This window comes from Lineus longissimus, chromosome 11 (assembly GCF_910592395.1).
Source record: "Lineus longissimus chromosome 11, tnLinLong1.2, whole genome shotgun sequence".
Taxonomy (NCBI): Eukaryota; Metazoa; Nemertea; class Pilidiophora; order Heteronemertea; family Lineidae; genus Lineus; species Lineus longissimus.
Window position 1 is genome coordinate 17306942 of NC_088318.1, and position 26677 is coordinate 17333618.

Consider the following 26677-nt stretch of genomic DNA (forward strand, 5'->3'; position numbering starts at 1 on the left):
ACAGACCTCAAATGCTTCGATGCGCTTGATTTCACAAACCAGCAAGCCACAGGTCGATGCGGACAGTCTCGGAGAATTATGGAAGAGAAAAAAAATCAAAATCTTCTCCAGGGATTCGAACCCGGGAACTCGGGCTGAGAATACGAACGCTCCCGTCCGAGCTAGGGGGGCTTTCTTGTGAACTACTGCCAGCAAATATATCTTATATGAATGGCGATTATGCTTTATTTTTGAGAGATGAACCAGAAATGTTCTCAAGTACATGTAATAGAAGAAGATACCAAGACAAAGGTGAACATTGCCAAGAGAAAACGTAGACTCCGCATACATAATCACGCACAGCAAAGAAAAAATAACTCTTCCAAAAGTTGCCCACTGGAAGCCGCTCAAAGATGTTGAACAAAGATTACACACAAATGTTCGCACATTCTATAATGGCGTATAAAACGACAGGCATTTCAAGCAGCCCAGTGGCCTTGAGGATAGGAGTGTTGGCAAATAAAACCAGAGGGTCTCGAGTTCGAGTCCCGATGACAGTGCCTTTTTATTTTTTTCCTTCCAGAATTCTCTGCGAAGGTCCGCATCGTCCCACGGCTTGCTGGTTTGTGAAATCAAGCGCATCGAAGCACTGGAGGTGTATCATGTTTCAGGCCGTATTCCAAGCGAAGGACCTGTCGATCGTTTGAATTTCTTACTATTGCCGCAAGGGACGCTCTGGGTTTGTGCATGCAGTTCAGTAACCGGACTGTTCATTCGATTGGGCTCTATGGAACTGTTTTACCACATGTCATTACATAGCTTCTTCATCAGGGCGTGTTATTGAATACCCTCGCTCTTTGGTCTTGCTTTGGTGGGCGAGGAATCAACGTGATCATGATGTTCTTAGCCAACATGAAACAACCAGGTGACCCAAGTGTTGGGGAACCTGTAGCCTTGGGCAGTGCAGGGCTCCATCCGCCTTATCAGAAGTGGAGTTTCAGGTCTAAGTTTCAGTTCAGGTCAATGCTGAAAGTGCCAGGGATGTGGTGATCATAAATATCCTATCTTTAGGCAGTCATAACTTTTTGTTTCTATTTTGTGATTTATCACCATTTTGCACAACAAAGAAAGGGAACAAAACGAGTTGTATATTTGCAATATTTATTTTGTTTCATTTTAACCTGATATAGAATATATATATTCATACATTTTCATGTAGACATAATTTACTCAGCAATACAAGCAATTATGGTAAAAATAGATGAACAGCTTTCTCCATTAGGGTCAATATCATTAAAAACTTAAATCTGACCATCAGTCAATCACTACTCATAATTTTGATGCATTTTTTTAAACTTAAGCAAAGCATAGGCCTCTGTGTTTCATCAGAGACATTTGGCTTTAACCTGAAGGGGGGGGGGGGGGTTATAGGTAGGAGCAAGGGGGCCAAAACATTGACATAACATAACTTTTTTGTTACAATTTTCTACATCTCTTGTTAATCAGCTAGCTTACAGGTGCAACCTGATGATTTGATAACAATTCATATATTGTCCCAGAAACTTTACAAATTTACAATAATAAAGGGGCTATTCAAGTAAGTAAGCAGTCTCCTGATAGTTCTACATGATGTACATCCCGCTATAAATACTGTGTACACGCTATTAAGCCAGTTGAAGGGTGCCTACATTACATGTAATAGGCCTGTGTAAAACAGACACACTGAAACCAGCTTAATAGCGTCCTCACAGTGTGTAACCTTTGCAAAATCTAACACAATCTGCACATAATAACTTACAAAATTTCTCAACAAATTCAAAGAGCCTGTAACAATAATCTTTGAAAGCAATAACAATTTACTAATAATCATAATTCGGTGGGTGAAAAGTCACTTTATCCATTTTGATTCAGTTTTTGTATTCGATTTTTGTATCGATTCGTCCTGAAGTGTCTGCTACTAGCCCTTGTCCTCTGTATGCACTTAACCATACAATGATCTTCTCCATGCAGCATTCCTGACACAGGTCAGCACATCGTTCCCATGATAGGACATCCATAACTTTTACAGCCATTCAATTGCCCACCACATCCGAATTACCTACCCTTCTCAAAATATCATGGCAAGTAATAACTTTACCATTCAGCAGCTGATGGCCCCCCTCCCTGATCGAACCATGGACATCTTGACAGCTAGTCAGATATCCAAGCCACTACACCACCGTGGCTTCTTATGTTTCATGTATAAGACTACATGTACAATTAGTAAATAAGTAATATACTGAAAATATTCCCCTTTAATAATACTATATACACTTTATGTAGAAGTCTTCAGAACATGTTCATGTCCAATATACAATATGGTCGAACTCCCTCTTTTAGTATATAGCTGTACAAATATCATAGAAATTTCCGAAGCATTTATCCATTATTCATATTTTCAAATAGCATGACATTACTCTAAGATCCTCTCTATAGGATCAACTGTCCAAGTCTTAATGAAATGGCCAGGGCCATTGTGCTCACCTCATGTGAAGGAAAGATGGATAAAGAGCATGGTATTGTGTCATGTAGTGTTAGGTTTGATGTAGGTCCAAGCAATTACAATTTCCCCAAAATGGCCAATTTACAGTACATTCGACCTCTGTGACCTTGAAAAGTAGGTCAAATCAAAGAAGACCCGGGTGACACATTGAATGGTTGTTAGAATTAGATGTACCTATGATATAAAATTGGTGCCAATCGGGCAAGTCATTACTAGGAATAATGGCATTTTGAAGAATTTAGGATTTGGCCCCCTCCCTGGAGGCCAAACGGCAAATCAGATCGCACCAAACTTCGGTACCTGAGATCACCTGACCAAGGGGTACATGTGTACTTAATTTGTGATCAATAGTCATTGCAGTTAAGAAACGTGCCATAGTTACGGCCCGACGGCGAATTTACGCCATTCGACCTCTGTGACCTTGACAAGAAGGTCAAATTAAAAACCTGTGTGACATATACTGTATGGTGGTTAGATGTACCCATGATATCAAATTGGTGGCAATCGGGCAAGAAGTTAAGGAATAATCACATTTTTAAGGTTTTTGGATTTTGCCCCCTGGTGGTCAAGTGGTGAATCATATTGGACCAAACTTCGGTCCCTGAGATCACCTGACTAAGGGGTAAATGTGTACCAAATTTGGTATCAATAGTCATTGCAGTTTAGAAACGTGCCATCGTTACATCCTAACGGCCAATTTACACCATTTGACCTCTGTGACCTTGAAAAGGAGGGCAAATCAAAAACCCGGAGGATATATGATGCACCTTTGCTAGAAGTACCTACCATATTTTTTTCAAAATTTCCCGACTACTATTAAGGGAGATATTGCATATTTTCACTTTTAACGTTTGGCCCCCTGGTGGCCAAACCATGAAACGAATCAGACCGAAACTTGGTCTCCAAGGTGTCATTACATAAGGGTACATGTGTACCAAGTTTCAACTCAATAGCTCTAACAGTTACGAAACGTGCCCTGCTAACGGACGACGGACGACGACGACGACGACGACGACGACGACGACGACGACGGACGACGGACGCCACGGTATGGGATAAGCTCACCTCTGCTAAGAGGTGAGCTAAAAAGCACTAATAAAATAAGTATTGAAAGCAGTAAGAATTGATCAAGTACAAATACAGTTCATGAAACTTTCAGAAATCAAAGGCTACATACCATTAAAGATGCCTATTTCTAAGGTTTCATGCAGTTGGTCTTATAGAGGAGATTTGGAGTACTTCACTGATGCTATACTCTATGCTTATGCTTAATTGAGTAAAGTATATCAACCATTGCACTTAAATACAGCTTTTTGGATTTGGTCGACAACCTACTATTGTCTTTAGCTTTCAGGTTTGGAGAAGCAAACTACATGCACAATACAAAACTTGTCCAAAATGAAAGATCGTTTACATGATTTAGCTAAATATTGATCTTTCCAACTTTTTAACATCTGCAATTTGCTGGTTTAAAACATACCTTGGAATAATAGGTTGGTCCCAATAGAGTATAGTGTTATCAAAGAGCCTCCTCGAAAATGTGTAAAGCGGAATTCATATGGCAAATAGTAATGAGCTTTTCCTCAACATATCAAAACATGGAATAATAAACCAGATTTATCTGAGAAAATGTCGTTTTGTAGAAGCAGTTCACTGAAGTATGCAAATTTGGAATTCACAAATTATGGATTTTCTGTCGGTACAGCAAGAACCACCCAAGGTTAATATAAACAATAGTTTCGGAGAGTACAAAAATTGTCGTTAGTCATATCATGAATGCATAGACAGAATTACAATAGAAACATTTGCTCAAGTGATATGAACAAGAATGATAAGCACATTGCTTCAGAAATATCAATAAATTACAATTTTCATTTTGGCAGATTATGAAAATTTGGTTGTCAAAGCACTACCATACAGCAGCACATGTGCTTGAAAAATGACTTTGACCCCAAGGAATTGGGGAGAAGGGGGCTCCATAACCAACAATTTAGAGCCTGGCCTCCGAATCACTGTAACATACGACCAAACCTTATTTTTTTAACATTATCACTGTTTATCACATCATACATGTGGGTTATCAAAACCTCATCAAGTCTCCAGGATGACTTTTCGATTCTGCTGCGTCTACAATCACACAGGAGTGGCATCATCCTCATTTTCATCAAATAAGTCCACCTTGTGGGTCGGAGCGCTGGGTTTCTCTTCTTCAGGTTTCAACTTATCTTCCGCCCTTTCGTTATTATTTTCAATGTCATCTTCCTCTGAATCCTCAGAGTCTTTCATGACATTTTCTTTTTCAGTGACAATAGCCGTGACCTCTTGCTTGACCTGAAATACAATAAATGTATTTAGGATCCACATTTCACCATAATTTGTTTTCAAAGTAAAGAGGACAAGCTATCACAGTAGGCAAAGAGGTATTTATAAATACAGAGGTACTGCACGACTTTCCAAGTATTTGTGTTTAAAGATAGGAAGTGACTACTTGGCAAGCCCGGCTTACCAAACAGCGACTTTTTCTTGTCCTGAAAGGAGAACCGAACTCATTAATATTAAAGTAAAGTCTCCAGCTCGCCAAACAGGGTAGATTTTTTACCTGTTTGGCAAGCCCGGCTGGCCGAACAGGGTGGCTTTTTAGTGCTGTTTGGCAAGCGGCTCTCCAAACAGGACAAAAAAAGATGCCTGTTCGGCGAGCCGCTTGCCAAATGGACCCGGCCTTAAAATTATTCTAGTCTCTGGGCGGTACGAGAAAGAGACCGGTGTGTAAAGGGCAAGGCTGTGTTTGGGAGTATTCACAGAGAAGTATCCCCTTCTCTTACCTGGATATCAATTTCATGTTTCATCTCAGCTTCCCCACTGTCATGGCTACCTGTACTCGAAACCCTTTCCTCCTTCTCATCTCGGTCTAATTCTTCATCTCCGTCTAATTCTTCATCTGGCGATGCAGAGTCCCGACTTTTTTTGGTGATTACGGAGCTGTCCCCTGCAGGCTTGGCATACATTGATAGGGGTCGTTCTCCTAAAATTGATGAAGACCAATTTAATCATGATTTTCCTCAACGAAGAGGCGGATCGCACACCCATAATCGTACAGAAGGAAACTTATTTCACTCTTCAATAATTCATTACTAAGAAGTTTAAGCAACAGGTTATGATGCTTTTGACAAGCAGTTGTTATGAGACAATCTAAGCAGTGCTTCCAACTTAAGCATGAAATGTTACGAAGGCATTTGTTTTTGATAACAGCAAACGATAACTGAAAGCAAGGCGAATGGTAAGCTTACTCACAAAGCAACAACATGCCATTTTTGTCGCTGCTACCTACGATCATGATCACATGTGATAAAAGTCACACCACCTTGCATGGACAGATTAAGAGTAGAGATAACAACATCAGGAAAGACAATATTGAAAATGAAACGAAAAAAAGCCGATCCTGAAAAATTTGTGAGTTTCGAAAAACCAACCTATCATTGCTGCAAAGTTTGGTTGAATCCCTCGTGGAAGAGAGCGTGATTTCGGCACTGAGTCTGAGGGCTCGTTATGGGATTCATGCTCGGGTGCTTTACTTAGATTGGCAATGCGATCCTTTATTGACAAGCGTTTAGGTTCCTCACCTCCTTCGGATGACTGGCGTAATTCAACCTTTTCACCTGGTTAGGACGGAATTAGCAGGGTGTAGATGGTGGAAATTGACACGGGTGACCATGCAGCAAGAAAGTGAAAAGTGTGATTTCCAGGATTTTGGCATTGGTTGTTGACAATCACACCAAGAAAACCTGTGTGTTTCGTACTTGCTAGATGGTCTTTAAAGGATGGTTAAAATGTAAACCTCGCCTTTCATGTCACTAAAATATCGAACTCAAAATGTCCAGTAAAAACAAATTTTGTTTGGTTAAGGACATATTTCACTACAGCGCTTTTGGTAAAAACTGCAGCAGTTGCTCTTACTGCATTTAAAGTTCAAACAGCAGCAGTTTCGCGGTGTGTGAAACAGTCCTTAGGTTGTCAATGCAGAACATAAAAGGCAAAGTAAATCTTGACCTCAGGTCCAAAAAGCCAAAGTAGTTACACAGGAAGCGCCTTGACAACTGGAAGCACAGTAGCTTCAGTACGCAATCGCTCTTAGACATTCCACTATTGATGCAAGATATTACTTCCGACGAAAGCAAAGCATGATTTACTAGACTTTCTACAACATTAATTACAACAGATTTTATGAGCTATATCTCAGCATTCATCGAGCAGTGGTACCCTAACCCAGGTTGGAGGTGGAATTTCCTCAGGCCAAACTGACAGAACAGGCCGATAACCGATTCTGATGGATAGAGTCAAACTGATTCTAGTTGGATAGATGCAAGCCCAACTCCTTATTTCAAGCAAATTCTAGGATTCTCCGACCCCCACAACCCTTTTCCCCATGCATTTCTTGCAGAATATGTCCACCAAACACGCTGAATGTCATACCTGGGATCTCCTTTGCGGGGCTGGGCTTCTTGGCCCTAGCGGCTGGTTTTGGTGGAAGAAGGGCGGGTTTGTCTTTTGTAATTGCTGGTTTTCCATCAATCCCATCTGTAAGTAGTTTTAAGTATACATGGATGTAAATTTTTTTCAGATTTCTTTTTCTTTTAAAGGAGTGAGCGGATTTTTACATCAGATTGTTTGTTTATTTTCTGTTTTATTATCAACCATTTTTTCTAAAAGTGTTTGACATTTTCCCAATTTTGTTTCAGCTCTTAGATAGCACACACAACTCCTGGCGCGAAGAACCTTTCATGCCATGCGAATGCACGCCAGGTTTGGACTTTACGCCATCCTGTATTACGACACAAAGTCAGTTCCATTGTCAAGAATACAGAGAGAACATTACTTCAAGTTCCCTACCTGAGACCCTCTTGCTGTTAGGCCGTGGCTTTGGCACAGGTTTTTCCCCGTCTGCCATATCCTTAGAACGTAATGCTGCCACAGGTCTGGGCTTCATTTCCTGGCTATTTTTACCATTGCCACTGTTAGCACCACTAGTTTCCAACTTTGCTTCCTACATGAAAGAAAAAAATTCAATAAATTCGCTCACAAGGAGACTTCAAATGAGCATGACTGAACAATGAGCTCTAGTGCTATCAGTGAACCAATATACTCAGTCGCGTGTTTCCTCACTAAATTCTTTCCGACACTTACCCTCTTCTCCCTTTCTTCACGTTTCCTGGCCATCTCAGCCATGAGGTTTCCACCTCCCAGCCCCTTGCCCATCCCTGGCAAGGCCATCTTAGGAACAGACACAGGTTTCCGTTCAGGTTCTTTTGCCTCTTCTGGAAAAATAAGTCTACCGTCTATAGTCATGGATGAAACATTTTTCATGTGAAAACTAAGCACTTAAAACTGATCTTTCTTGCAAATTTCTTATCAAAAATGCTTGTTTTTGGTCCGATTAAAGAACACTTCCTACCTTCGTCTGGCTTCTCACTGACTTCAGCCACGGCTTCCTCCTTCTTTGTGACATCTTTAGCTGGAGAGGCCGACTTGGTCACCTCCTTATTCGACCTCTTCCTTCCAATTAGTCCGCCGAGGCTAAAACCACCAGCTTTGGCGGGGCTGGAAGGGACAACAAATACCAATATGAACCTCTTGAAAAGCACAGGCGTTTGAGAACCACAACTTCTCGAAAAGCACAGGCATTTGAGAACCACAATTTTATGGATGCTCTTATGACTTGATAGCTCAACCAAGATTTTGAACCCATCCTTTCGTTTTCACAAGCTCATGGGTAGAACTAGGTTGATCCACGCCAGGGGCACTGGCTGATCCACTGAGCCTCCTCCTTCCCATTGTCAGCCTTGCCGTTGCACTCCTGTTGCGTTGACAAGACCGCTGGTCAGGCTAAAATCCTCTCATTCTTAACAACTCCACATCAAACCACCACCAACACAAAAATAAAGCAACTAACACCAGTTTATGTACAAGACGAGTATAAAATAGTCAAAGGGAGTAACCAACACCTCATCACCAAGGTCATATTCTCAATCCTGGTAAAAGGTGATTACTTTATCAATCCTTTTCAACCTGGAATGATTCGTTACCTTTTCTCCTTCGTTTCCGTCTTTTCCGGTGGCGATAACTCCTCTTTAGGTTCTTTACTTTTGTGAAAAAAGTTCGTTTTTCCAGTTTTTTTTGCTGGTTTGACTTCCCTGGAAGGTAACGAAGCAAATGGTAGGAGGGAATCAGAAGGAAGATAGCAAGCAACCCACGTTAGTGCAAGGAATATCATAACCACTCCCAGGGACAGCAGGGTATAGGAAGCAGATCGAAGAACATACTCCTAAAAAAGTTATTTTCACCCTATACCAAATGTGACCCGTCACACCAAAAAGGGTAGAAGTCAGTCACAAACATTCTATCCTACATGTATTTCAAAAGGAATTATCCTTCCTTTGAAACAAAGTAACCTTTCAAACTCTATTCAACACAGGCACACTCCAAACGAAGTCAGATACTTGGCTCCTCTTTACATGATTTGAAATTTACAGTCCATCAACAGCCAGTAGATGGGGGGGGGGGAGACAGATCACTACCGTTTAGACGGGAAGGGATATCTAAACAACCTTAACCTCAAACAGTATGTGCACAAATATAGAATAATATAGAAAATACTTCAAATGAAGCAAGCCTTATTTCAATTAACACTTACTCAAACTTTGTTTTTTCCGGTTTGTCTTCCTCAGGTTTATTCGGTAACTGAACGAATTCCCTGTCAACTTTTGTCGATTCAAAGAACGCGTCCATTCCTTCATCCACTCTGTCTTCATCGTTACTCGGGGTCGGACGTGGAGGTCGGGTCGACGGGCGTACTGTCCGAGTTGCCCGTGGGCGACCCTTTGTTACGGTTGAAGCACCGAGGCTTGGCTGATGGGAAGATAAGGCCGGCAAGTCAAGTACGACGTCTGCTCTTTCTCCTGCAACAAATTACGGTCGAGTTTGATAATGGCGAAAAATTTCACATTAGTCACATCAGTCCAGTGACCTCAATCACAATAGTAATTAGAGCAATATCAGTATCAATGGCAAGCGTGAATGTAGCTGGAGAACTGAATACCATAAATTTCAGGACGACAATGAAATGATTATGCACTGAATACCAGTAAACAGAGAAGGGAGATGTTTTTGGTTACAAAGCCTCTGTCTGTTCACCTACCGTCAGCTTCATCATGCTGCTTGACCTTGACTATTGGCTTCTTGCGAGCTGCAAAATCACAACAATAGCAGTGAGGTGAGAAAAGCAATGAAAATGCTATACGTCCTTCTCAGTTGAGCTTGAAATATACAATCTCAATGTGTGAAGGGTTCAATAAACAAAGAGATGATGAAGGAATGCTAACAGAGCTTTCATTGTAAATCTGGATAATCCTCTAGGCCACCTGACCACTTGTAGTTGAACAACCAACCCTTACACAGCGCAATTTTTCTAACTTTTTACACATTAGGTGTACTGATTTCCACATACAATAGATGAGTTTGAGATTTACGATATGGACAATTTCTTGAGTTAGCTTTTCAAAACAACACAGACATGCACATTACAATATTCAATGATAATATACATGGGAACTATATCGTTGACAACGCAAAGGAACAAGATTCCTGTACAACAGAATTGTAGGATTTTTCCCATATTCAGCAGGATAGCATCAAAGGCAATGCCAATGGCAGGAAGACTGTTGAAGTGGTGAGTATGTTATGAAGAGGATGATCAACTAGTTAGTCAGCAGTTAGCAGCAAGACAAGGTTTTCCCAGTGGAGGGGGGGGGGGTGGGTACCTAACTGAACAAAAAGTACTACTTCTAACAACACTCCACACTACTACAAGACAGGAAGTCCCCTAAGCTTGTTTTAAAACCCCTGGGTAAACAAGAACTAAGTGGGACTAGAAGCTCCTATTGACAGCAATACTACAGGTGAAATTATAGCAAGTATATCGGTAAGTTGCACTAGCAAAAGAAATTGGTGATCACAAGTATTCCAAACAACAATATTTGGTCCCGAGACACAGGTCAGAAGCCTGAGGTCACCCTAAATTATAATTTGCCTCAACCAAATAACCTTCGATTTGAAAAGTTCTTGCAAGACTATATCAGGTTTTTAAACAATGAAAACTTATTTTACAACACTAGCAAATCAATCAATGCAGGATGGCCGACTAAAGAAGTTAACAACACCAACACCACTATTGGAACGAAAGCGGGGCCACTCTATTAGCATGATGCCAACATTTGAGTGAAATACCTTTATCTTCCTTTACCACTTCATGCACATGTTTTTCGACTGCATGCGAGTCGTTATCGGTGTCGCCAAACTGAGGATCTAGAAATCAAATGCCGTCGGAGAGAATCAGAAATACGAAGCATAAAGATATTTTTGTGAGTTGTACATGTAAGTCGTAAGTTTATAACATGAACGGAAATTTGGTGTGTCTAGAGAACACTAGGGGTTTCTTTTGCCCAATTAATGGAGCTCGTCCTCTACCGCACTGTAAAGTATTAAAATGATGAATCGTTGTTGAAAGCAGACGGCACAGTATTTTTGTCTACCTACCTACAAACGACTGTGGCCGCACGCGACGGCTGAGATAACTTTTCCTCTTCTCGCTGTATTTCGAAGAAGACTGAAAGAAACAATGAGAAGGAGATTGAAATGCGAGCTTCTTGTTTTGGACATGGGTTTTCTTGGTGGATTTTAAGGGTAACTCAAGAGTTCCACTCACAGAACATCAAGACTTTCCTGATCAAGCAGCGAACTGTTGGGCGTGGTGGTCACTTCTGTTGTAGGCAGCTGAACACAAGCAAACGCCCAAGCCACCTTTGATAGGAGGGAGGGGCTGCTAGTAAAGCATTACTTAACTTCATTCTGTTGATGTCATTCAGCTGGGACCGGTGAGCCATGGTTAGGGTTAGCACAAAAGTTAGGACTCACATTAGGAAGGGTTAATCAAGTCGATTTGACAAAACTTAAGACGGACTGTTGGTTACAAGTCTTTTGTTTTCTCTTCTCATCTCCAACGAGAGATTTTTAAACAGTGCTCATGAAGTAAGATACACTTTTAACATTGTTAGACTAAGTTAGTTACATCAAGAACTTGTAAATAGGTTAACACAGTGAGGTTTTGTTAAGGTTACACTCGGGTTATTTGCTTGAGAAACAAGTGAAAATCAAACTAGAGTGACAAAACTATAATGAGGTACTCACAGCTTTCAAAACTAGGCGCAGAAGCTACAACACATAATGCAAACCAAAGAAATAAAACATATTTCTATTGCCATTTCTATGATGGAAAGTTTGATAATATCCGTGAGCTCTTCGAGACTTTGTCTATCCAATGTGTCCAATACCTTCTCCCTGTATAAAGTTGTTTGGTGCATAAAGAGAATCTACATTGGTCAGCATGTCACGGCTTAGTTCCTAACTCTGCCACAGAGTTTGTTCCATGCAGCTCATCATCATCTTTCGGCCATACTTACATCTCCCTCGCCAGTGATCTCCGCATCTTTGTCTTTGATAATCTCCTCATTATTATCAGACTCGTCCACCTTGACGTCTGGTTGACTGCTGATCATCGAATTCAAACAATCAACCTGTAACGACATCATTTTGAAATAGTAAGAGAACGGTTAATTCCAATTTGATCTGGGCTGACATTTCAGAACTTGGTTTATCAGGTCCTGAAGCCAGTCAGTGGTTGGGGTGACCCTGCACTGCTGACTATTGTATGCGGCACAGTGCCGGTTTTGTAAACCATCAAGGTGGATCGGGTTCCGAACCTTTCCTCCAATCCACCCCCTGATGTCGCCCATCCAGATTAAGTCTCGATACCATCATCTTTTGCGTTTGTGTGATCCAATACCCCACCCGGCCCGCCAGAGAGACAACACTTACTAAGCTCCTATGGCATGCCGTCAGCTGTTCTAGCACCGTATCAGTGATTCGGTCAGACATGTACGCCGCTACATTCAGGTTGATTTCACTGGAAAAAACAGAATGAGCTTACATCTTCAGGTGACGGGTTGCAAATTCTAAAACACCTTGGTTACAATGAACCTGAGAGCAGACGAGTGGCGCGTTAATCTTATTTCAAAACCATCATTGATTAAGTCTAGTTTTTGGGTAGACTGCAGCCATCAGGAAATAACTGCTTCACTCGACACTTAAACTTGAGTCAGTCACCAATTGGCTCAGACACTCACCTCATTTTATTGAACATATCAGTGCCAACCTGGTGTATAATCAAGCCCTTCACGTAGTTCTTGGGCAGGGCAGACTTCTCGTTGCAGGCCATCATGATCTCTTCTTTCGACTCTTCATCAGCTTCCATCACAGTTGGACATTGTTCTTCAGCGGATTTCAACATGTCTGTTAGATTTCGCTGAAACAAAATATTCAGAAGTTAATGATAAATACAGCGAAAATTTAGAACTCATTCGAGATTTAGAAGAGATGAATAATTTAGGACACTCTCTGACAATCTTGACTTACCTCCAGTTGGTCTTCTAAAACTTTCTTGAGATCATCTGTCATGGTTGCGAGTGTCGTGTCCAGCATGCTGCCCTTCTCCTCAGACAAGAGTGCAACTTCTTGTAGCTTCAGCAGTAACTGCAAATAAGATGGAAATGCATAAAAATAACAAGAAAAACTTCACAACATTTACAGCCAAGGCACACTACCTCCCTCAAAAGTATCTGACATAGTAGCTTCAGAGAGCAGCAAATAGCCTCTGAGCAACACTTAAATTTTCTTTTGGCCAACTAGATGTACTTGCTGAAGGGCAAGGACACCGTATGCCTTACATGTTTTGAATTCTCTGCATCTTTTATGATCTGTTTTGCCCTCTCCACCTTGGCAGCCGTCTGCGTGTTCGGATCCTTGCTGAGTGCGGCGATAGTCTCCTGGATCTGTAGCACCAAGCGATCAACCATCTGAAGAGAAGATTTTGATGAAGAATGAATCACAGTGGCAGTAAAGAAAAAAGACTAAATATCCGATGATGTTATTGAATGCCAATGTGGCAAGGGAGGGCAATTTTTTCAACAGGTTCTTGACTAGGTTAAGGAAATGCATGGAATGTGGAACCTTTCAAGGCACAGGCAGCTTACCTGTAGGCTTGAGCTGATGAGGAAGCCATGTTGTAGTCTAAAAGACTTATCACTGTTGAATTTCCTTGGGCTGTGGTTTCTGTGCAGCAAGGACTCAATCTGGAAAGAGAATCAAAGGTTTTCTCTTGAATCAAGGTTTCCTATCGGGAAGTAACTTGACTTCTACTTCCACAACATCTGTTGAGAGGTCAAACCATACTTCCTCGCATCTTGTGCTTAGCCAAACAAAGACTCTATCAATGCATTTGAAGGAACCAGAAGAGAAACTTTTGTGAACCTTGTTTTCTGGTTCCACCACATGCATTGGTATACATCAATGTACAGCACAGGATGCCTTGAGTCTGACTGTACATTGCTGTACATCAATGCATTGGAAGGAACCAGAAGAGAAACTATTGGTTTTCGTCTCTTCTGGTCCATTTCTGGATATTTGATGTCTAGATCTAGATTTCATGATAAAGTTGAACCTCTGACTCAATAGACTCTCACTTTCAACGTACCTTTTCTAAAGCCGCCTGTGCCCGTTCATTGGTGCACTTGGAAGCGTCACAGACTGGAGTGGGCATGTACTTCAATGTGTAGTTACTGGAAAAGAGAACATAGATATACAGATATATAAGAGGAAATCTACACTGTCAAAGAGAGTGGCTCTCTCTATCACTAATAGTATACAGAGACCTACAGGGAATCAAACTTGGAACCCCTGAGGTGACAGCCCAACTTTACAAAGTCCTCTCTGGCATAGAAATGAAAATCTGCAGACTTACTTTTTAAGTGCATTTGCAACATCATGGAAGCCCTGGGCAGTGGTGTTGTTCTGATCCCAGTATATGGTCTGCAGTTTAGTGTTGATCTGGAGCGCCTTGGCTAACATCCTCGCACCGTAGTCGCCCATGTTGTTTCCGCTGAAAACAAGAAAAGAAACAGTCAAGAACTCAATAACTGCAGTCACCCATGGATGGTGTTCCAACCGAAAGAAGCCAAGGCCTAGTAGATCTGAAGTCTAAGTAACTTCTACCCAGAGCTTGTGACCCAACTTACCTTATATCAATCTTGGTGAGGCTCGTGTTACTTCCCATGGCATTGATGAGGAGGGCAATATCGTTCTTCAGCTTAGAACCAGCTAATGACAGCGTTTGAATTGGCTGGAAAAAGGAAACAAACTGCTTATTACGTGAAAAACCATTCCTTCCTCAGTCACAGGCCCAAAAACTCAACTGACATCACCGAAGGAATTGCTGGTTCAACAAGTATGCTAGATACTCGATGCAGGATCGACTTACCGAGTCATCCTCTTGAATCATTTGCACCACACTTTCTAGCACCTGAGACACGTGTCTGAAAGGTAAAAACACAGCATCAGATACAGTCAAGGGTTAATCAATTACCGCTATAATGGCTGTTACAGTGGAACCTCTCTGAGAAGACACCACTCTATTAAGGACGCCCTCTCTATTATGGAAATCCTCTCTATCAAGGACATCCTCTCTATCAAGGGAACAGACATTGGTTCTATCACACTCCCAAGTATAAAGTGACTTCCAATTCTTCAATCTGAGAAGGAATGTCCTTTATGTAGTTGTGGTTGACATATTTGGCCCCAGCTAAACAAAGATGTCCTGGTCAGTCCGAAGGGTGATCTTAACACATGCGGTTCTGATGAATTTCATTCTGATGACCTTTGTTCTTTTACAATCCTTTCCCCCAAAAATAACCAAACTGTGTCAAGATTTTCTATGTTCATGAATTGGAGAGAGCCTGTTGGCCGACCATTAAGAGGCATATGAACAGTCAAGGTTTTCTCAGTCAGATAACAATAATTATTGAAGAAAGTGCTGAACTCATATGGCCGATGATATCTGAAATAAATTTCTGAAACTGATCAGTCTAAGCATTAATTGTATGCAGATATGAATATCTACACTATTTCAAACTAATCAGACCTACATTCTTAACTCAAATAGCAAGACTAGGACAGTTCTATCTGGCGTAGAAACAAAATTGAAGTGCTCACTACCAGCGACCTACATGTGCAGCACTGAGTAGAGAAATAGTACACTGGATATACTCCATCCAAAATTTAAGCACTGTAATTTGATCATGTTGACATTTCATTACTGAATGAATTAGGTCAAGGTGAGAACACTGACAAGGACAATGATTTGTGCTTCTACCATCAACACTTATAATGAGGACAGTGTACATGTACATAAACTATGAGGTAGAACACTTCATTGATCACTGCAACATTATGCCACAAGTACACCTTATTTCAGTGCCAGCAGGGAAAGGTTGATGTATCTATTGGCAAAAGTCAGTGATGTTATAGTTATGCATGGGACGTCATGAACCGACAGTGAGCTTCACAGGGCCAAGTGACCAGTACCTGAAGAGGTGAATTGTACAGTAATGCACTGCCATTCGGTGCAATGTTCAACAGAGATGTTACAGAGAAATTAACCCAACTCCACTGTAACTTTGAACCGTGTTTTTCAGAAGCTGACTGTCCCTATGAACCCAAGGATAATACAACACACGTAAATGTTAGTTTCGTGTTAAACCACGACACCAAGAATACAGACAGAGACTGAAGAGTCAATCAGAGATCAAGTCTGAAATGTTGACTTTTTCCCCAAGAGATGTCCGAACATGCAGTGAATGACTTCGCAACACCTTAGGAAGGACACCTCACAGAGGACATACTGTTGACAAAAAAACTTGGGCAAATAGCATTGTTAAACATGTTAAGTATTCTTGGCATCAGTTTTTTCATGTTATGATTGTTATGTTCAGCAAGTTCAGAGAGAATCGTCCCTACTGTCTGTTCAACAAGATCTCCTCTCGTTTTATCACTTTTTTTGCCTGGGCTTGAACAGAACTCCTGAAATTAGTGAAAATGTGTTGAAAAGAGGCTTTTTAGTTCAGCACATCCTTGGCAACCCATCAGTACTTTCGGTATTTAGACCTGAAATTTGTCATTATTGCAACCAACTGCACTTCCTGAAAAAGAACTGTTAGAAGAAGTCATCTCATATAATGAAGAAAATACACATTTCAGAACCGATAACAAAAAGATTGGAGCATTTTCACACCGCCCCCAAACTGTTGACACGAAAGACAGCATTTCGGAATCGGCCCACAGTCTATATCAACCAATTTTTCATGCACACCTTCCACCTTGCCCAACTCGCAAGAAAGCATAACTGAGACCACAGGGTTGTGAGAATGAGGATCGGAGGACCAAAAGCTTTCGATCATTTTGATCAGGTACTGGCAGCTGGGGAGTGGTCTTGGCAATGGCATCACATGCACTGAACGGAAAACTAGAATGTCAGAGGAGAAATGAGCAGAGAAAAGATCCATGGAGGAAGAAACGAACATGGGGAGAAATTTTCTGTCGCCAACAGGCATCTGACCAAGACAATTTGTTTGGTTATCAATACCAGGTCTACCATTGTTTTGGTTTGGTGAGGGGCTCGGCAGTACCATAAAGCCAATGTCATGGCCCATGAGAGCCATTCAAGACCACTAGAGATACTTAAAGAGCAACCAACGCCACCAATGACGTAAGCATGTCAACATCATAAAGCTGCTTCTATGAGATCTACTAACGTTCAGATCAGGCAGCCTGGCCAGGTAGTTGAGTACAAGATGATATTCATGCATTTACACTTAGAAGTGTGAATTCTAGTTGACCTTTGCAATGAAAATCAGCTGGAAAAGGCATATAAGTTTTAAAATGAAAATTTTAGAAAGTCTATTTTTTGCCTCCAAAAAAGTGCCTAAATGCGTGTACCTAAAATCCTGGCCAAAACCCGACTGACCCTTAAAAATATAGAAACAAGATGTCATTTTTGATAGAGTAGATCAAGAGGCAGCAAGCAGGTTTTTATTTTTGGGGATGCACGGAGTATGAACCGACCTTTGAGTTGAATTGTCACCTGTTATATTTTTATAAGACACAATGCTGTACCTGAAAGGAATAGATCAGAGGTCAAGGACACTAGCCAATCTCAGGTAGAGGGTTGCCGGGGCAGAAAAATGTCTAGATGAAATCTAAATAGTTTTAGGCTGGATTGGGCTCAGAATGAAGAACCTACGTGGAGCAAAATGTACATTAGGAATGAAGCTATGGATGACGCATTCCAGTGACCTAGCCAGAGCATTTTTTTCCGGTCTACTGAACTTTTTGTCTCATAAGAAGACATGTTTTGGGAAGATTAAACATTGTTTAACGAAAGGTAGTCTCGATCTTTCAATCTTTCAGATATACATACAGCAAGCATCAGTAGCTGGCTTTGTATTTGCCCCAAGTTTAAATGAATGTTTTCACTTCTGAATTCTGGCTTGGTCACTGATGGGATTATATGTTCAGGTGAGATGTTGTACTGACTCTTCAGTTGAAGCCGATGATTTAATAAAACTGGACGACCTGAAAGTGGATATACCTGATTAAAAGAGGGAATTATTTCACACCAAATATTAAAATCCTTTCATAAGCTTTGGTCAAACTGATATAAACATTGGATAACATTCAGATGAGCCAGGATTAGCCAATGAACTACAAGCTTTATTCTATTAGTGAAGCCTTTCACAAAACGTACATGCTTCTGTATGTTGCCAAGACTTGAAAACCAGTTAGTCCTTGCCACTCTCAACAAAATGATAATTAGTCCAGAGGTCAGTCAAAGATGTTGGCAAACTTTGAAGGCTGAAGGTCAACTCTTGCTGACAAAGTCAACTCAAGGTGAGCATGCAGTCAGTGCCTACAACATTGGGTATTTTGATGGAGTCTTAACTCCATTTCAGAAGGCATAAGTGCAACTCCTTAAAGAGCTTGATCACAGGGGATAATGTTTGTTATGAAAACGCTGGCTACTAATTCCTAAAATATCAAATCCGTATGGTACACATGTCGAACAAACCCCTTGACCCTTTTAAAACAGACAAAAAATCAACACGAAAAACTTGAAGCAAATAGAATCTGTTAGTCTGCAAAAACTTTTAAAGGTTAAATACTTCATGTTATCATCATGTGCTCATTTTCATGAGCAGGCCAGAATACTGCCAATGTTAACCCTTGGTCTAGATGCATAACTCTTGTCTAGGAAATAACACACACAGGACCATGCTGAACAAATCTATTGCCTTACTTTTTGGACAGCATATCTCCTTTGGGTTTGTCTTTGTGCAACCAAAAGAAGTTAGGCTTTAACCTGTTTTTAAATCAGATATAGTCAGCTATATGATATTGATAAACTGACAAATACAAGATAATAAAAAGAATGACCGGTTTGAAAACCAGTCAGGACTATACTTTGTTCTCACGTTTTAAGCCAAAGAAAAGCAATGAATGAACAGAATATTGATAAGCAAGAGTGCCTCTGTGGAGACTTATCTCCATAGCCGAGAGTGTCTCTGTGGAGACATATCTCCATAGCCGAGAGTGTCTCTGTAGAGACTTATCTCATGACAGTCATTTTTAAGTGCTCAAGGACAGACCAAGCAAACCTCAGGATCAAGTCCTGATAACTGCAGCCAACATTCATTATTACTATCAAACTCAACGTTTTTACTCACCTCGCTCGAATATTAGAGAAATTCTTTCCTATGGACAGCTTCTTGATGGATTTATTTTTTGATATCCAGCTCACTATCCCAATCAGCTCAACATCAAAGCCTGGAGGAGAGAATTGAAATAGAAATATCATCAGTAGGCCTATTAAAGCGATACACCGGGATGGTTCAATGACATGGCCATCTCTGAAAAGCTTTTATAACCAAACAGACTTGACTAGAGATACACAGTAAGTTAAGACATTGGTCCTACAATGTACATACACACTGTTGCCAACTGGATATTCGACATTCGCTAGCTATGGTCATTCATATATAATGGCGGCCATCTTGGACGCCATCTTGAATATCTCAAATTGCTCAAGGGTGACAACAGGTCATCAAGCAGTTTCTGAAAATATAGGTCCTGGGCTACCAAAATCAACCGAAAAAAAAACTTAATACAACATTGCAAGGTTAAGGTAAAAATAGACATTTGGCTCCCAGACTACATGGAATCGCTGAGGCCGTTGAAGGCTCATATTTCACTGTGTTGGCGCTGTTGGCTGACATAACAAGTTCTGCTTTCTATCACATCAAGGTCACACAGATGACAACAGGAATTAGGCCAAAATCTAGCACTGCATTTAGATTCAATCCCTTGGCAGTTTGAACCAGCACCTGCACAGGGTTTAAAACCATCATTCTTACCGTTGTCACTAATATCTAGCGATGCAATATTCGTTATCTCCGCAATGTTGCCCTGAATGATGTGCGCCCCGGCTGACCTGAACTCGTTACTGCTGATGTCCAAGTCCAACTCTTGTATATTCCTGTTGGTACCAATGCCGGTGATTAGGGCTCTGAAAAGTAGAGACAAGTGTCAAATTCTTACAAAACACTGTAAGTGAATAGTTTTGAAATCCTCTTGACGCACTCTCATGAAAATCGATGATCTTAATCTTTGGTGACAGCAAAGAACCAAGTCAGGCTCGGTCCAGGATGTCCGGATCCTCAAACCGTGTCTTTCTCAGTCTTGGAGGTTATGATGAGGCAGGCCAAGCCGTAAAGCACACTAACTCCCGGACTTAAACTTACTTCAATGCCTCAGCAGGTAGTTTACAGTTGGACAGATTGACTTTTTCGAGTGACATGGCAGCTGCAAAGAATTGTTTCCAAGATGGCGGCACGCAGATGTCCTTGACCTTCTTGTTTGTGAAGACGTTACCAGAGAGATTGACATCACTCAAACTCTGTGTACATCCGCGTATCAAAGCACCGCATAGCTGAAAAGACAAAAACATGGTACCATAAAACTACTGGCAAATTTCAGATTTTCTGTACTAAGATTGACATGGAACTATATAAGAGGCGAGTCATGTTCTCTATCATGCCACTCAAATTAAGTGTCGTCTTAAAACTGGCCCCGACAATATGCCTGCCCAATTGTTTGGGTCCACACGAATGAGGCAGTAACAATGACTGAGGTACTCTCTGACTGCCTATGAATTCCGACAGGATATATGGTTGTGCCTTAGAGCTGATGCTTGACTATCTCAAAGAGGAACCACCGTTATATCTACAGTAGACGCCACTTACAGAGCGTGCAGCACAGGTTAAAGAGCCACTTACAATATCTAGAGCACATTCCGTATCTGATAGGTCTAAGTTGACAATGGCATTAGGTTGAGCAAGGAAGTTACAGAAACTCTGAAAACAAAAGAGAAACTAATTAAATCACACAAATAATAGCAATAGATAAGACACTATATGCAACAAAGCAGTTGTTCTCTCTGCTTTCGCTCTGGTGAGTATGCCAGAGCAGCTGCTGAAGTCCAACAAGTCACATCAGTTAAAGATGAGCCCATCATTTTGAGAAACTTCTGATTACTTACAGTTATATCATCGCCCCTCAGTGAGTTTCCAGCTAGACAGAGTGTCGTTAGCGTACTCGATGTGAACTTGTTCGAGCCAAGGCTCTCGGCGAGTCGATTGATACCCTTGGGGGTGAGGTTGCATCGGGCGAGGTTTAGTTTCACGATTCCTTTACTGAGTTTTCCGAGGGGACTGGCAAGGTGAATGATACCTGAAAAAGAAGACAAAGGCACATGCTTCATTCCTGGTCAACTGATGCAACAAAAAGAGACCACCCTTGTCTGATGGACTCCTCTGAAAACAGCAGGACCTCTCTATCAAGGACAACCTCAGAACTGAGAAGTGTTGTCCTTAATTGAGAGGTGTCCTGATTACAGAGGTCAAATTGAATGGAAACAACCAATTTGGGACCAAGTCCTTCATAGAGAGGTGTCCACTGAGGGTGGTTCCACTCTATATGGAAAATCAGAATCTGTCGTACCTCTGTCTTCAATTTGATTGCCTGAGATATCCAGCGTGTGGAGAGGACTACCTGAGTTTGATAGCAAGGCTGTGGACAATCGGTTGGCAAATTCACTGCAAGCAAAATGAAATACATAAGGATTTAGGAGACACGTCAACCGATGGTTATGAAAGAGGACAACTATCATACTATCAGACTCCGTTTACAAGCTAATTTATGCTGACACCAGGAAATGAGGCACGTCAGGATTGGCTGTTAAGATGAATTGTGCAAAGTTTGTGCCACACTGAAAGTATAAGTGTATAACTTACAATTTGACGCCAACACTGGCAAGATGCAACTCCTCTATCACCTTATTCTTCTTCATGACTTTTATCAACTCGTTCATATTGTCTGTGATCTGGAGGAAAAGGTAAGGTTATTTAGTTTCAACAACAACAATGACAATTTCGGTAGTTTATAACTTGTATAATCCTTTGTCTTGATGGAAAGCGCCATCTCCAGATGACACCAAAAACCACGGACAAGATTACGTGACCAAGGTTTAGCAGAAGACGAAAGCTTGTGAGAGCAACGTCTTTACAAATCACATCCCCCCGGACCATGCTGAAATTGACTTTTCTGGCATCCAAGCTAGGGACAGATCACATCCTGAGACAACCCCTGAAGACTTACCAACTTGGTGCCACTTGAGTTTATGACGGTGAACCACGGATTGTGTCGCAGGGAGGAGATTATCGGCGTCAAGTCCCTTAAAGACGAGAAAAAGACAATTGAAGTTTAAAGCTGCAAGTGCTGCAATTCTGCTTGGAGTGATTCAAACCTTTCTGATATTGGTAATCACTCAGCTACCTCATGAGTAGTTCTGGTCTCTCCACATCAATCATCATCAAGGAAGGTGCAGCTTTTCTCATTACCTCCTTGAGGTATGTTCCAATCAACAAGAATCAACTTACTTATTGTCTAAGTGGTCAAAGTCACCAAGTGAAAGCTCCTTGGTCCCATTGGAGAGGTAGATGGTATCAACATCCTGCAAGGAAGAACATCGAGAATGTAACTGTGGTATCTGTGGGTATCCACAGTGTCTAACTGAAACCTACCTAGACGTAAGAAGACTTTCAGGTTGAATCATTAAATGAAATCCAAATGCATCATTTACGTTGAGATGTTTCAGAATAAAGGACCCTTACCCATGTGACCTCCTCTCGTTGCATGAGGCTATGGTAGTCACACATGAAGTTATACATGGAAGTGAAGCCCCCACATGGTCCGATATCCTTCAACTCAAGCTCCTTCAAGGAGGTGTACATAGCATCAAGTCGGCTGGCAGGGGCAACATCTATCGTCTTGATTAATCTCCTACAAACGATGAAACCACAGTATGAGTTAGTGAGCAGACGTAGAGTCCAAGAAACTCTGCATTATGACAAGAAGCAACTACCTGCTTCTCACATTTTGGAGGAAATGGAACTTGGCCATTTTGAGTGCACATATCTTACAGTGCTACCAGTCAGATCAGCTTTCTTACATCGAAATACTTTGAGCAATATTTGCTGTTTTAAATGAAGTTTTGTTCCGCATGTTGTGATGAAAAAGTTTTGCCGCCATTTTAAAGATTGCACAGAGTACAACCCAAGCCATTCTGTCATTGTACCTACTCTATGGCTACTCCCGGGAAGACTTGTTTGAGGGAGACAGCGACGTGGGCTACCATGGTGTTGACCTCGTCTGTTTCTCCTTCCATCGTGCGGAAATAAAGATTCTTCGTTTCGTTTGACCTGCCATCATCATCCAAGGAGATCACAAGCTGAATAAGCGAAAAATTTCAATCAGAATTAATCGATATGTTTAGTTTTAGGTTTTAAGAACTGTCAAAGTTACTGACATCACTACTATCTGAAACGGTCAATGTTATATGTTCTGACTGTCCGCTCTGTAACACAAATATGTCCACATTAAGGTTTATCTACCTGATTTGGTTTCTTGCTTTCTAATCCCCGGATACTGAAGAAATGGACACTCTGCTCGACCTGAAAAGATAACCGTTAACAAAACATGAGGAACATTTATATAAATCAATGATGGTCGATTTCTCGACCCTTTCATCCAAACCAGTAGCAATCAGCAAATCTATTTTAACATGGACATGATGGAGTATCATCAATCACGTTGGTGGAACCACATTTTGAACTACGTATTTAAAAGAAACCATCCTTTGATAACTCCCTCCTTTGTACAAGCTGACACGACTTACAGAACACCAAACCAACGTGTACAGCCCACAGGCCGGCTGATTCATGAACTATCTTTGAACAAGCTTCCCTTTCAAATCAATGATATACCTTTATGCCTTAAACGTGATCATTATTTTCACCATGTTCACAGAAACACCCATAGGCCATATGATTTGAAAGTGATCGGATGATCAGCCTGCTATACATGATAATTCCAATCCAGGAAGTTGAGACCAGGGTGCCACTTGGAATAGAAATGACTTATCATTTGTGCAAAACCATTAACTGTTTTGAATCGGTGAAGCTTTGAATACCCTCTAAAGTTTTCCACTAAACTCATTGAAAACAAGGAAGTATCTTGTGACACGACAAAGCACAAACAAGAGTTATCAGGTCACATTATTAGCCCACATTTTTCCTTGTCCAACAAGATTTGAGTATGCTATAATAGTGTTCTCAAACGTTTCACAGTTTGACTCAGAGGGCAGAAGACCAAAAATAAATACTTTTGATGTGGGAAAGATAGGTTTGAATGTCATATACATTGTGTTTTCTTCAAAGAAAGGTTGCAGCATTTTTATAATGTTAGTGAACAGTGAACATGGATGACTTATTTGGTGATTCTGCCAATGGTCATACACCTGGTTTCCTTTGATACATAAATACACATACAAGGGAAGGAGCACCTAAATGACCCTGGGGCATATGATGCCTTTGATGACCCATGCATGCCTTTAACCTTAGCACATTGAGATTACAACGTCAAAGTGTTCTTTTTACTACAGCAGTAAAGACCAGAAGCTGACATTATGAATTCCTTTTTTCACTGGGAACCTCTTCATATACTGTATGGTGCATCAGCATGTAAATCAAAGTAAGAATTGTATAGGCCAATGAATGACTACACATCCACATCCACATTTTCCGATGAGTTTCTCCGATTGAGCACAAGATATCCTTTGCCACCAGGTGAGTAGTTACTGCTGCAAGATGCACAAGACACATTCTAGGGCAGAGAATGACTCACTCTGAATGGCATGGAAAGAAAAAAGAATATGCATCAACAAAAATATGACTGATAGAGAACACTTTGAGATTGTAAGTGATACTATTCATGGTATGGGTGGAATGTGATGATCAAATAGGTGAATGGAGCAGATGGAAGAACCAGGCCTTAGAACCATGGGATGAATGTAGCTTTTATTTGAAGTTTCATTGCAAAGAATTCAGAGTGGTTAGGGAAGTTGTACCCAGAACTAGAGGAGACATTTGTACCATCAAGTATGATGATAGAATTGTCCTGCCTGTCTTTAAAACTGAATCAAATGCAATGGTCATTCAGGCTTGCTTTCTTTTGTATGTCCCTCCATCATGGCAGTGATGAACTCACATGAAACCACTCTATTGATTCATGTTATATTATAGAAGCAAATCATTACTAAATGTGAACAATAAACAAACAGCCAAAAACATACCTTGGATGGTGACCTGGCAGCCAGGATAAATATGCGGCTGTTGGAAAAAACCTGAAAAATGAATACATCAACAATTACCACAGCTATAACATTGGCACATGACTTATTACTACTCCAGCACTGTAACACTCTCTTAGTACAGTTCATGTGGGTCATCACCGTCATAATAACATTGAGGCCAACTGATTCAGTATTGCAACTTTTCGTTTCAATGAGCAAATTTTAACCCTCCTTCTTTTGCAGCGAAAAACGAGTTGGTGGGCTTCTCTTCCACTTACCGCAACTTTGTGCTCAATCTTATCCTGCTTGGTGTCCATGCGCACCAACCGCTTGATAGGATACTTGATGCGATTGTCGAGAACGTTGTTGACCGCCTCTGAAAACAATGAAAGGGCCAGATTGTCCAAAGGAAACAATGATGACGCCAACTTATATCATGGGCCATGTACGACAGCATCCTACCCTCGGCCCTCTCAATACTTTATAACAATCAACATTGCCAACAAGCGTGAACAACCTGGAGGAGGAAGGTAACTGAAATCATAGGCCCCTGAATGCTAATTAGCGGGATTATCGGGCTAAACAATGGGATTAGCTAGGAATAATCCCGCTAATTAGCATTCAGGGGCCTATGCTGAAATGTAGCACAGGTTGGTATGATCTGAATTAAGCCATCATCAATATCGGCCTGCAAATGAGATCTCTTTGTTGATGTTGCCTGGCGTTCAGGGCATGCGGGCCATAAGTCCATACAAAGTCAGTTTCAAAATGGTGTACATTTCATTTAGATTCCGCCCCGAGGGGGAGCTTGTGGGTAATGTTGATTGTCATGGTCAAATCCAAGTAGGGCCTAGTGACATCTACACATGTCCATATAAGGCTTTATTGCCATTGTGGGGAATGCATTTATAGGCCTAGTTCAGTAGTTGAATGCGATCTTAAAACTACATCATTTCCGATCGGGGATTGATTGTAAATTTTAACCCTAAAGCTCACATCATGACATGAAAAGGAGGCTATCAACTGTCATCAGTCATTTCCTCGAAGCACTGCTTGTACTCAAATGACAGATGCACAACAGTACATTGACTAACACACGCCAATGTAATGTTTACAATGTAGGCCTATCATGCCTATAGCCTATAGCCTACCAGGAAATAGGCCTGCGAAGCATTGACTGATTGAGGCAAAGATTCAGAAAGTCAACAACCAAAATACCCACCCAACACATCCTTTGGAATGTTGATTTCCATTTTACTCAGCTCAGTCACAAACTCAGATAAACAAAGATAATCCGATGATGCCAATTTTGTTATTTCCTTTTGTTTTTATGTCGAAAACAGCATTTAGATTCACGCTCCAAATGCGGAAATGAACGAGGGAGTGTCACCAAATTTCGCCATGTTGATAAA

At 41.1% G+C, this 26677-nt stretch overlaps 1 protein-coding gene across 9 annotated transcripts; it reads right to left on the bottom strand.

Annotated features, from left to right (window-relative positions):
* Positions 1-1131: 1131 nt before the first annotated feature.
* Positions 1132-26671, bottom strand: LOC135496391 (F-actin-uncapping protein LRRC16A-like). Of its 9 annotated transcripts, none has more exons than XM_064785713.1 (39): positions 26488-26671; positions 25544-25641; positions 25266-25316; positions 23527-23586; positions 23215-23363; positions 22747-22915; positions 22513-22586; positions 22232-22307; positions 21868-21956; positions 21575-21669; positions 21114-21304; positions 20851-20928; positions 20317-20504; positions 19930-20081; positions 19243-19342; positions 16481-16543; positions 14946-15000; positions 14704-14807; positions 14430-14567; positions 14163-14247; positions 13663-13761; positions 13357-13485; positions 13046-13162; positions 12757-12935; positions 12449-12536; positions 12034-12147; positions 11762-11785; positions 11111-11180; positions 10802-10879; positions 9714-9761; positions 9210-9474; positions 8602-8709; positions 7971-8116; positions 7703-7833; positions 7409-7562; positions 6992-7096; positions 5992-6177; positions 5344-5543; positions 1132-4852 (listed from the first exon to the last, which is right to left on the bottom strand). In XM_064785713.1, the coding sequence occupies exons 1-39, from the start codon at positions 26516-26518 to the stop codon at positions 4655-4657; spliced, it is 4485 nt and encodes a 1494-aa protein (XP_064641783.1). In that variant the 5' UTR covers positions 26519-26671; the 3' UTR covers positions 1132-4654. The 9 variants fall into 9 exon arrangements, with proteins under 9 accessions (XP_064641783.1, XP_064641784.1, XP_064641786.1 ...); XM_064785714.1 differs by lacking the exon at positions 16481-16543 and adding an exon at positions 17585-17635; XM_064785716.1 differs by lacking the exon at positions 16481-16543 and adding an exon at positions 18056-18094.
* Between the last annotated feature and the right edge of the window lie 6 nt (positions 26672-26677).

Bases quoted from the DNA above. Each gene is read 5' to 3' on its own strand.
- LOC135496391 (XM_064785713.1), bottom strand. From the start codon at position 26,518: ATGGAAATCAACATTCCAAAGGATGTGTTGG. The intron at 25,317-25,543 runs GTAAGTGGAAGA...TTCATTTTTCAG, and splicing joins AGATTGAGCACAAAGTTGCG to GTTTTTTCCAACAGCCGCAT. The intron at 9,475-9,713 runs GTAGGTGAACAG...AATTTGTTGCAG, and splicing joins GCAGCATGATGAAGCTGACG to GAGAAAGAGCAGACGTCGTA.